Source organism: Oncorhynchus masou, chromosome 33, assembly GCF_036934945.1.
Source record: "Oncorhynchus masou masou isolate Uvic2021 chromosome 33, UVic_Omas_1.1, whole genome shotgun sequence".
Classification (NCBI taxonomy): Eukaryota; Metazoa; Chordata; class Actinopteri; order Salmoniformes; family Salmonidae; genus Oncorhynchus; species Oncorhynchus masou.
In genome coordinates, this window is record NC_088244.1 from 18,300,027 (window position 1) to 18,311,912 (window position 11,886).

At 44.4% G+C, this 11,886-nt stretch overlaps 1 protein-coding gene across 2 annotated transcripts; it reads left to right on the forward strand.

Moving 5' to 3' along the window:
• The first annotated feature begins 102 nt into the window (after nucleotides 1–102).
• Nucleotides 103–8,351, forward strand: ogg1 (8-oxoguanine DNA glycosylase). Of its 2 annotated transcripts, none has more exons than XM_064956624.1 (8): nucleotides 103–390; nucleotides 5,287–5,463; nucleotides 5,641–6,002; nucleotides 6,110–6,289; nucleotides 6,416–6,597; nucleotides 7,206–7,353; nucleotides 7,450–7,499; nucleotides 7,674–8,351. In XM_064956624.1, exons 2-8 carry the CDS (start codon nucleotides 5,354–5,356, stop codon nucleotides 7,845–7,847), a joined length of 1,206 nt encoding a protein of 401 aa, XP_064812696.1. In that variant the 5' UTR covers nucleotides 103–390; nucleotides 5,287–5,353; the 3' UTR covers nucleotides 7,848–8,351. The 2 variants fall into 2 exon arrangements, with proteins under 2 accessions (XP_064812696.1, XP_064812695.1); XM_064956623.1 differs by having other exon boundaries at nucleotides 5,313–5,463.
• The last annotated feature ends 3,535 nt before the right edge of the window (nucleotides 8,352–11,886 follow it).

Here is an 11,886-nt window from a genome sequence, read left to right on the forward strand (position 1 = left end):
TTTTGGACCAATCATGAATAGTGTTTGTTGCAGTCGTTATATTACGCTCTCTCAAAGAGCCAATCGTTGGTTGTGTTGATATCAGGAGGCTCCTGAGGAGGGGAGGGGAGAGGAGAGGAGAGGAGAGGAGTTTCACAAATGTGTTGGTTGGTTGCATCAGACAGTAGACGAATGAAATTATAAGTTTGAGTAATTCCTGAAAAATCATTAATACATCAAATTGGCTGTTAATGTAAGAACCTAGTGACAAATATAGTATGTTAGTCAAAGAAGAAAGGTCACTCCGCGTAATCTTTTATTTTCCATTCACAAGAGTCAAACACCGGGAAAGTCATTATAGGCCCACACACATCCAGGGAGTGAAGATACGTGTAAACATCTGCTCTCAAAGTAAGAAGCTATAACTTATTGTAATGACAAGCTAGTTTTAACATAGATTTGCGTAATATGTTAGCTATTCTACTATGATTTTGAGGTGACTCAGCATGTGGAGCTAACCTAATTAGTAGCCTGTAGACTAGCTAGCTAACTACTAACTTAACTAGTTATTACCAGAGCAAGAGCCGAAGTAATCAGTATACTGTAACGACCCTGGGTTTATAAGCGCAGATATCGACTCTGCCGCACGAGCATGCTTTTGGGGCACAGTCTATAGCGCGCTGGATTTCGGGCTGGAAGGTCGAGGGTTCAAGGCCTGCTCCCTAAGTTTGTTTTATTCACTGCTTTAGCACACTCTGCCAAACCGGATGTCCAAGCCATGTTTGAAACCTGGTTTAGGAAGGTCACCAAAAATCCTGAAATTTCGTCCCGAGCTATAACATTTCCCGACAAGATTGAACTGCCAAAGGGGCGGAGTTGCAATCTACTGCAGAGCTCTGTCATACTATCCAGGTCTGTGCCCAAACAATTCAAGCTTCTACTTCCAAAAATACACCTTTCTAGAAACAAGTCTCTCACCGTTGTGCTTGTTATAGATCACCTTCAGCCCTAAGCTGTGCCCTGGACACAATATGTGAATTAATTGCCACCCATCTATCTTCAGAGCTCGTACTGTTAGGTGAACTAAACTGGGACATGCTTAACACCCCGGCTGTCCAACAATCTAAGCTAGACGCCCTCAATCTCACACAAATTATCAATGAACCTACCGGTACAACCTCAAATCTGTAAACACAGACACCCTCATAGACATCATCCTGACCAACTTGCCCTCTAAATACACCTCTGCTGTCTTCAACCAGGATCTCAGCGATCACGGCCTTATTGCCTGTGTCCGTAATGGGTCTGTGGTCAAACTACCATCCCTCATCACTGTCAAACCGTCAGTGGAGGATGCCTGGTTATTCTTTAAAAGTGCTTTCCTCATCTTAAATAAGCATGCCCCATTCAAAAAATGTAGAACAAGGAATAGATATAGCCCTTGGTTCACTCCAGACCTGACTGCCCTTGACCAGCACAAAAACATCCTGTGGTGTACCGCATAAGCATCGAATAGCCCCCGCGATACGCAACTTTTCATGGAAGTTAGGAATACACAGGCAGTTAGGAAAGCAAAGGCTTGCTTTTTCTAACAGAAATGTGCATCCTGTAGCACAAACTCCAAAAAGTTCTGGGATAATGTAAAGTCCATGGAGAATAAGAGCACCTCCTCCCAGCTGCCCACTGCACCGAGGCTAGGAAACACTGTCACCACCGATAAGTCCATGATAATTAAGAATTTCAATAAGCATTTCTCTATGGCTGGCCATGCTTTCCACCTGGCTGACCCTACCCCAGTCAACAGCCCTGCACCCCCCACAGCAACTTGCCCAAGATTCCCCCATTTCTCCTTCACCCAAATCCAGATAACTGATGTTCTGAAAGAGTTGCAAAATCTGGCGCCCTACAAATCAGCTGGGCTAGACAATCCGGACCCTCTCTTTCTAAAATGATCCGCTGCAATTGTTGCAACCCCTATTACTAGCCTGTTCAGCCTCTCTTTCGTATCGTCTGAGATCCCCAAAGATTGGAAAGCTGCCGCGGTCATCCCCCTCTTCAAAGGTGGAGACACTATCCTACCCTGCCTTTCTAAGGTCTTCGAAAGCCAAGTTAACAAACAGATCACCGACCATTTCGAATCCCACCGTACCTTCTCCGCTATGCAATCTGGTTTCCGAGCTGCTCATGGGTGCACCTCAGCCACGCTCAAGGTCCTAAACAATATCTTAACCGCTATTGATAAGAGACAATACTGTGCAGCCGTCTTCATCGACCTGGCCAAGGCTTTCGACTCTGTCAATCACCACATTCTTATCGGCAGACTCAACAGCCTTGGTTTCTCAAATGACTGCCTCGCCTGGTTCACCAACTACTCAGAAGGAGTTTAGTGTGTCAAATTGGAGAGCCTGTTGTCTGGACCTCTTGCAGTCTCTATGGGGGTGCCACAGGGTTAAATTCTCGGGCCGACTCTTTTCTCTGTATTCATCAATGATGTCGCTCTTGCTGCTGGTGATTCTCTGATCCAGCTCTACGAAGACGACACCATTCTGTATACTTCTGGCCCTTCCTTGGACACTGTGTTAACTAACCTCCAGACGAGCTTCAATGCCATACAACTTTATTGCCTTACCTACCTAATCTTGCCTCATTTGCACACACTGTATATAGATTTTTTCTATTGTATTATTGACTGTACGTTTGTTTATTCCATGTGTAACACTGTTGTTGTTTGTGTCACACTGCTTTTCTTTATCTTGTTCAGTTTGCAGTTGTAAATGAGAACTTGTTCTCAACTGGCCTAACTGGTGAATTTTTTTTTTTAACTGGCTAACGTTACTGACAGATTCATTCTTACACGGAACCCAAACTGGCTGCGTGTGTGTGCCATTGTGCATACATTTATTTTGTACCCCACACCAAACGCGATCAATGACACGCAGGTTAAAATATCAAAACAAACTCTGAACCAATTACATTAATTTGGGGACAGGTCGAAAAGCATCATACATGTATGGCAATTTAGCTCGCTAGCTTGCACATGCTAGTTAATTTGTCCTGGGATATAAACATTGAGTTGTTATTTTACCTGAAATGGACTAGGTCCTCTACTCCGACAATTAATCCACACATAAAACGGTCAACCAAATTGTTTCTAGTCATCTCTCCGCCTTCCAGGCTTTTTCATCTTTGAACTTATATGGTGATTGGCATCTAAACATTCATAGTATTACCACGACGACCGGTAAAACAGTTTGTCTTTCAATCACCCACGTGGGTATAACCAATGAGGAGATGGCAAGTGGGTACCTGCTTCTATAAACCAATGATGAGATGGAAGAGGCAGAACTTGCAGCGCGATCTGCGTCAGAAATGGGAAAGACTTATAGTTTACCCCTTGGCAACGCAGATGCTCGTTGGCGCGTGTGAGCAGTGTGGGTGCAGTAATTGCCTAACAATCTAAGATTAATTCTGATCTTAACTCCACTGTTTTTATTGTATGAAAAACTGATGATGGTAGTGTGCACTTTGTATGCATTGAGTCAAAGATGGTTCTCTTGTGATTTCTCTATGTGACAAGACTATGTTGGTGAGTAAATAATTAGCCACTGCCATCCATTATTGGTGAACGTAGCCACAATCACTAGAGCACCAACTGACGAGCTCAGTTCAAGACTATCCTATCAACAAGACCTGAAGGACTGTAGCGAGTTGTGGCTGAATAAGGACATGGACACACCTAGCTGTTTTTTCTATGCATCGTCAAGACTGAATGGCAGCTTCGGTTAATAAGGGGGAGGTGTGTGTCCCTTTGTTAACAACAGCTGGTGCGCAATCTCTAATGTTATGGACGTCTTGAGGTTTTACTCACTTTAGAATACCTCATGATAAGCTGCAGACCACACTATATACCAAGAGTTTTCATCTATAGTTTTTGTAGCTTTCTATTTACCACCACAAACCAAAGCTGGCAGTAAGACCGCACTCAATGAGCTGTATAGGGCCATAAGAAAACAAGAATATGTACATCCAGAGGCGGCGCTCCTAGTGGCCAGTGGTGATGGTAGGCAACACACATCCGCCATGCTAACCCTCAACACGGGGGCCCTGCAAGGGTGCATGCTTAGTCCCCTCCTGTACTCCCTGTTCACCCATGACTGCGTGGCGACGCACGCTCCTTAAGTTTGCTGACAACAAACGGTGGTTGGCTTGATCACCACTGACAATGAGACAGCCTATTGGGAGGAGGTCAGTGACCTGGCAGTGTGGTGCCAGGACAACAACCTCTCCCTCACTGTCATCAAGACAAAGGAGCTGATCGTGGATTACAGGAAATGGAGGGTCGGGCACGGCTCCATCCACATCGACTCATCTGTAGTGGAGCGGGTTCAAGAGCTTCAAGTTCCTCGGTGTCCACATCACTAAGGAATTATCATGGTTCCACACACACCAACACAGTTGTAAAGAAGGCATGACAAATCCTCTTCCCCCTCAGGAGGCTAAAAAGATTCGGCATGGACTTTTAGATCCTCAAAGTTCTACAGCTGCTATCGAGAGCATCTTGACTGGCTGCATCACCACTTGGTTTTGCAGCTGCTTGGCATTGGACCACAAGGAGCTACAGAGAGTAGTGCGTATGGCCCAGTACATCACTGGGGCAGAGCTCCCTGCCATCCAGGACCTCTATACCAGGCGTTGTCAGAGGATGAGGAAGTCACAGACTGTTCACTCTGCTACCGCACGACAACCAATACCGATGCACCAAGTCTAGAACCAACAGAACCCTGAACAACTTCTACCCCCAATCCATAAAACTGCTAAATATTTAGTCCAGGTAGCTATTGGTTAACTGTTTAACTATCTGCATTGACCCTTTTTGCACAAACTCTTTTGACTCATCACATACTCTGCTGCTACTGTTTATTATCTGTTCTGTTGCCTAGTCACTCTACCTATATGTATGTACCTCAATTACCTCGTACCCCTGCACATGGACTCGATACTGATACCCCGTGTATATAGCCATATTATCCTTACTCATTGTGTATTTATTCTATTATTTATCCTTTTTCTCTGCATTGTTTGGAAGGGCCTGTGAGTAAATAAGCCTTTCACTGTTAGTTTGTTGTTTACAAAGTGTGACAAATAACATTTTATTTTATTTTGTTGCTACACTCTTAGAAAAATAGGTGCCATCTATGACCTAAAGGGGTTCTTCAGCTGTCCCCATAGGATAATTGTTCTCCTATGGGAACAGGCGACGAACCCTTATTTCGAAGAGTTCATTGCCTCCACTATCCATCTCATCAGATATACTCCACTGTTCATCTCATCAGATATCTCTGATACTACAGTATGTGGTGAGTGATCCAGCACTATGTCCCAGCATGCATTACTGTCGGCGGGGACCAAGTCATGGCGCTCCCTGGCCTGCTCACGATCAGAGCTCCGTTTGGACCTCACACTAGGCTGCGGACAGAGCTTCCGGTGAGTTCCTTTGACCACTGCTTCGCTGATTCTATAGAGCAATGGCAGGCCACGTCTTACATGACCCAGGGCTCTACCAAAGGCATTAGCAAGTATTGAAATGATCTCTAATTCACTCACTACCTCTCAAACCATTTATCCTATCCCTCTGTTGTCCCTCCCCATTTTCCCTGCCAGCTGGCGAGAGACAGGGGATGGCCACTGGACCGGAGTGATGGGGGGACGAGTGTGGACTCTCACCCAGACAGACGACACACTATGGTACCACACATACAATAGCCCCAACACCATAGGAGGGGATGGGAGGAAGCGGAGGGCAGGTTCCTTGCTCCAGGGGTCAAAGGGGTCAGGGAAAAGATCCAAGGGAGTGATAGAGGTGAAGAAGGAAGAAGAGGGGGAGCCAGTGGCTGTGACCCCAGACAGGAAGGAGGAAGAGCTGCTGAATGATTATTTCCAGCTGAAGGTGAAGCTGGGGGATCTGTACAGAGATTGGGGAGCAGCCGACCCACACTTTAACAGCATTGCCAAGATCTTCACAGGTAAGTTGGTTTGTGTTTGTAATACTGTGTATCTATTATGTCTCTTGTGTGTGTGCGTGCATGTGCATTTCATACTTTACAGTGTGTGTGTTCTGTCTCTTCCCCAGGTGTGCGTATGCTGCGTCAGGACCCCACAGAGTGCCTGTTCTCCTTCATCTGCACCTCTAACAACCACATCTCTCGTATCCAGGGCATGGTGGAGAGGCTGTGCCAGTCCTTGGGCACCCCTCTGTGTCAGCTGGACCAGACCAGCTACCACGACTTCCCCTCCCTGCATGCACTCGCAGGTTCCACCTCCACTAACACCAACACTACTCTGTCTGATTGTCTGACATCTGTCTATCTCTCTCTTTCAAATCCTTTGTTTTTTCAAATGTTTTGGGCTCTGACATGTCCTCTGATATGATTGACAGACAACAGTGTGGAGGCTTGTCTGAGGGACCTGGGGTTTGGGTACAGGGCCAGGTTCCTTCAGCAGAGTGCAAGACAGATCCTGGACTCTCACGGTGGGCCCCATTGGCTCCAGGGGCTCCGCAGTGCCCCCTACCTGCAGGCACGTGACGCACTGCGCACCCTGCCCGGGGTAGGCCCCAAGGTATGCCTCAACCCTTCAGGACAATTAAGGGTGCATAACATAATAAAACTAAATCCGGGACACTCAAATTTGTATGATATGTTACGTCTGGTATGGTTACATAAGACGGATAGTTACTTAGGGTGGTTGGTAGGGGTGGATGTATAGCGAACGTCTAGCAACCCAAAGGTCGCAAGTTTGAATCTGATCACGGACAACTCTAGAATTTGATCTAATTAGCCACTTTTCAACAGCTTACTACTTTTTAGCTAATTTGCACCGACAGTACACAGCATGTTAGCTAAACCTTCCCCTAACCTTAACCCTTTAACCTAACTCTTAAACTTAACCCTAACCCTTAGCCTAGCTAACTTTAACCACCTAGCTAGAATTCGTAACATATCATACATTTTCCAGATTCACAACATATTGTCTGTTTTGCAAATTTGTAACATAATATCGTTTGTAATTTGTAACATATACGAAATGACTAATTCACATCCACAAATGAATGAAACTTAACTTGTCTCGGATTTACGTACAGAATAATACTAAATGCTCTGAGGCCAGGTTGACTACACATGTATTATTCACAAGCATAGAAAGTGTTACCTGGGTTCCCCTTGTAGGTGGCAGACTGTGTGTGTCTGATGTCTCTGGAAAAGGCCTGTGTTGTGCCTGTGGATACACACGTGTGGCAAATCGCAAAACGAGACTACAGTTGTGCGGCGGGCAACGGGCAGAAGAGCCTCACAGACAAGGTCCACCGTCAAATAGGTGAGGATTCACGGTACAAGGATGTGTTTAACAGGCTTTAACAGTGTCCTTCTGAATATTACCAATCACTAATTGACTGATTTTGTTTCTGCACAGGGGACTTCTTCAGGCAGCTGTGGGGTCCTTATGCTGGTTGGGCACACTCGGTGAGAAAAATAACTGGTGGTCAGAATCCCATCAACGCATCTGTTCACTTCCTCTCTCTGCTCTCTCTCTCACTCTCTTTCTCTAATCTATCCATCCAACTTGAGACACCGGTAACTTGAACTTTCAATAAATCATGCATTGATGTCAATGGAGCTTGACTGTCACTCTCTCAGGTGTTGTTCTGTTCCGACCTGAAGAAGTTCCAGAAGCTGAAAGAAACACACACTCTGAAACAGGAGGAGGAGGAGAAGGTCAAGATAAAGGTGGAGGGAGAGGGAATAAACAAGAAAATTCACAAAATGTGTAATAGAAAGGTGAAAATGTCTGTAAAGGAGGAGGTGGAGTGAGGTCAGTAGAAGTTATGTGTTGGTGATTCATGTTATTTCAGGAAGCTAACCTGAATGTGTGTCATTCTTTGCACACCTCTCTGGAGCAACTAGGCTATGAGTCTGACTGTTTTACCTGTTCTCTTCAGGTTCATGACATGATTAACTGCAAACCAAGGTCGCTGTCAGTGGAGATTGTTCCTGATCACTTTGTAGAATGATGTAAGACAGAGCTATAAATGTGATACACGTTATAAAAGAGAGTTCACTCTGAACCAGACTTCTCACATTATCTGTCATACATTTATGTTCCGCTCTAAACTGAAGGCTGGTGTTTAATTTTACTGCGATTTCTGTCTGTGAATGAAGCTCTATAGGTATGTGTCTTTTCCCACTGCCGTCTCTACATATGAACTACAAACATAGAAACCGTGTGTTTATCATATCTTTTCTAGATTAATGGACCACTACACAGACTCTGTAACAGTTCATTTTTATACTGAAATGAACAGGTTTTGGACTACTTTCCTTTGTCAGTGTTGTTTGGAGATTATGCACACATTTTGAATAAGTCTATTTGTGGATAATCCCACTCCTTTGATCCCCTGTATTTGTCTCTCCATCAGTGTAGTATGCTTAGACAATAGAGTTAGAGGGCTCTAGTTGGAGAAATGGGACATATGTTATATCCCTATTATTCTCTATGACCCAGACAGAAAAGGTGCAGAGCGTCAGAGGTGGCCTCTAGATGGCAATAAGATATGGGAAGACTCTGCATCATAGTATGTGATTTTTCCAGGTCAGTCACTGTTAAAAGATGATTCTACTTTATACTTCATTGTTTGCTGAGCTGATATTAAGTAGTCAATGGCGCTCAGGGTAGCCTATGTGCCAATGCATTTAGCGGTGTTGACGTGTGCAGGTTCGTATGTCCATTAATGGTGCAATACACACTCAATCTCTCTTGATGATTCTATATGTTTACTGTGCATATCTGTGAGTCTGTCCAAAATAAGCAGTATATCCGGCCAGCTGTGAAATGCCATGGTGTCTGTACATGTATCTATAGGCATTAGTCAGGTGCGTCAGCATGTCTGTTTATAGTTGGGATTGCAGTTATCTGCCCTCAGTGCTATGAGCTATAAGTGTGTATATGTCACTCTGGGCTGTCACTGGTGTCTAGGATAGTGTGGGCTATATTGGAGTCACTGGGAGAGTTTGACTGTAATATAACCTGTATGTAACGTAGATCTTTTTTTTGCCAATTCCTCTGTCATGTTTGTTGTCAGACCATTTGCAGTTAGCTACAGCACAAACAGACCTGGCTAGAGTGTATGGATTTGAGTGTGTCACTCAAAAATCAAGACATTCATAGATCAAGACACTGTAATTAAAGTACATAACATTCGTCATCTATACTGAATGGATATGTGTGCTCATTAATGGGTAGCCTAAGCTACTTATGTAAGCATACATTCATATACAGTGCCTTGCGAAAGTATTCGGCCCCCTTGAACTTTGCGACCTTTTGCCACATTTCAGGCTTCAAACATAAAGATATAAAACTGTTTTTTTTTGTGAAGAATCAACAACAAGTGGGACACAATCATGAAGTGGAACGACATTTATTAGATATTTCAAACTTTTTTAACAAATCAAAAACTAAAAAATTGGGCATGCAAAATTATTCAGCCCCTTTACTTTCAGTGCAGCAAACTCTCTCCAGAAGTTCAGTGAGGATCTCTGAATGATCCAATGTTGACCTAAATGACTAATGATGATATATACAATCCACCTGTGTGTAGTCAAGTCTCCGTATAAATGCACCTGCACTGTGATAGTCTCAGAGGTCCGTTAAAAGCGCAGAGAGCATCATGAAGAACAAGGAACACACCAGGCAGGTCCGAGATACTGTTGTGAAGAAGTTTAAAGCCGGATTTGGATACAAAAAGATTTCTCAAGCTTTAAACATCCCAAGGAGCACTGTGCAAGCAATAATATTGAAATGGATGGAGTAACAGACCACTGCAAATCTACCAAGACCTGGCCATCCCTCTAAACTTTCAGCTCATACAAGGAAAAGACTGATCAGAGATGCAGCCAAGAGGCCCATGATCACTCTGGATGAACTGCAGAGATCTACAGCTGAGGTGGGAGACTCTGTCCATAGGACAACAATCAGTCGTATATTGCACAAATCTGGCCTTTATGGAAGAGTGGCAAGAAGAAAGCCATTTCTTAAAGATATCCATAAAAAGTGTCGTTTAAAGTTTGCCACAAGCCACCTGGGAGACACACCAAACATGTGTAAGAAGGTGCTCTGGTCAGATGAAACCAAAATTGAACTTTTTGGCAACAATGCAAAACGTTATGTTTGGCGTAAAAGCAACACAGCTCATCACCTTGAACACACCATCCCCACTGTCAAACATGGTGGTGGCAGCATCATTGTTTGGGCCTGCTTTTCTTCAGCAGGGACAGGGAAGATGGTTAAAATTGATGGGAAGATGGATGGAGCCAAATACAGGACCATTCTGGAAGAAAACCTGATGGAGTCTGCAAAAACCTGAGACTGGGACGGAGATTTGTCTTCCAACAAGACAATGATCCAAAACATAAAGCAAAATCTACAATGGAATGGTTCAAAAATAAACATATCCAGGTGTTAGAATGGCCAAGTCAAAGTCCAGACCTGAATCCAATCGAGAATCTGTGGAAAGAACTGAAAACTGCTGTTCACAAATGCTCTCCATCTCTCGATGTCTCTCGATTTGCAAAACTGATAGAGACATACCCCAAGCGACTTACAGCTGTAATCGCAGCAAAAGGTGGCGCTACAAAGTATTAACTTAAGGGGGCTGAATAATTTTGCACGCCCAATTTTTCAGTTTTTGATTTGTTAAAAAAGTTTGAAAAATAAATGTCGTTCCACTTCATGATTGTGTCCCACTTGTTGTTGATTCTTCACAAAAAAATACAGTTTTATATCTTTATGTTTGAAGCCTGAAATGTGGCAAAAGGTCGCAAAGTTCAAGGGGGCCGAATACTTTCGCAAGGCACTGTATGTGTACTTGCATATGTATGTATGTCTGCAACCATAGGGTGTGTGTGTGTGTGTGTGTGTGTGTGTGTGTGTGTGTGTGTGTGTGTGTTTGCGTTTGCGTGCGTGTGTAAGCGATGTGTGTGTAAGGGGTGTGTGTGTAAGGGGTGTGTGTGTGTGTGTAAGGGGTGTTTGTGGTGTGTGTGTATAAGCGGTGTTTGTGGTGTGTGTGTATATAAAGGGTGTGTGTGTGGTGTGTATGTGTGTATAAGGGGTGTGTGCAGCCATGTGTGTGTTAATGTGTGAGTGAGTCAGCTTTCATCTCCAGTCCAGTTGAGTTGGGCAGGAGCCGGGGTCCAGCTTTAGGGCACAGAGAGAGAGAGCACACAGATATAAATAGGAGTGGAAGAACAGGAGGGAAAAAACAGCGGGATGGATAGAGGAGAAAAGGGGGGATTGACGTAGGTCGACTAAATAGGCGATATCTGCAATGTGAACACAAACACATTTGCTCGCTATGACCAAGATAGCCCTACAACCCAGTATGTTGCGTAAGTGATATGTCCCAGTGTGTGTCTTGTCTGTCTATAGTGTGTATGCTAAAAGGAGAAGATGCTGGTCCCCTGAAGCGGTTGTGTTACTCTCGTCAGCCACCAGGGGGCACACTCCCAGATCCCCAGCACAAAGAGGGGCTTGTGTCCCCTGCCAGATGTGCAGCAGTAGGGGTGTGTTTGCCTCCCTGCGCAGAAACATGTGAGGTTTGTGAGAGGAGGTTGTGTGTGTGGAGATGTGTTACGGAGAAAGAGTATGGCATGTGTACATGATGTGTGTGTGTACACACGCATGTACTTGAATGCACGAGTGAGAGAGAGAGACCGAGTGTCTTAGTATGCTAGAAATGTATGTGTGTTGATTTCTCTGTATGAGTATGCCTCCACGTTGCTCTCATTTTTATGGCTTTGGTGTTCTTCTTAAATGGAAAGACAGCGTGAAAGCCAATGGAACATCTGCCTCTTCACA

Excerpts from the sequence above, each read along its gene's own strand:
- ogg1 (XM_064956624.1), top strand. The coding sequence starts at position 5,354 with ATGTCCCAGCATGCATTACTGTCGGCGGGGACCAAGTCATGGCGCTCC. Across the intron at positions 7,354-7,449 it reads CAAGGTCCACCGTCAAATAG|GGGACTTCTTCAGGCAGCTG; the intron begins GTGAGGATTCAC and ends GTTTCTGCACAG. Across the intron at positions 7,500-7,673 it reads ATGCTGGTTGGGCACACTCG|GTGTTGTTCTGTTCCGACCT; the intron begins GTGAGAAAAATA and ends TCACTCTCTCAG.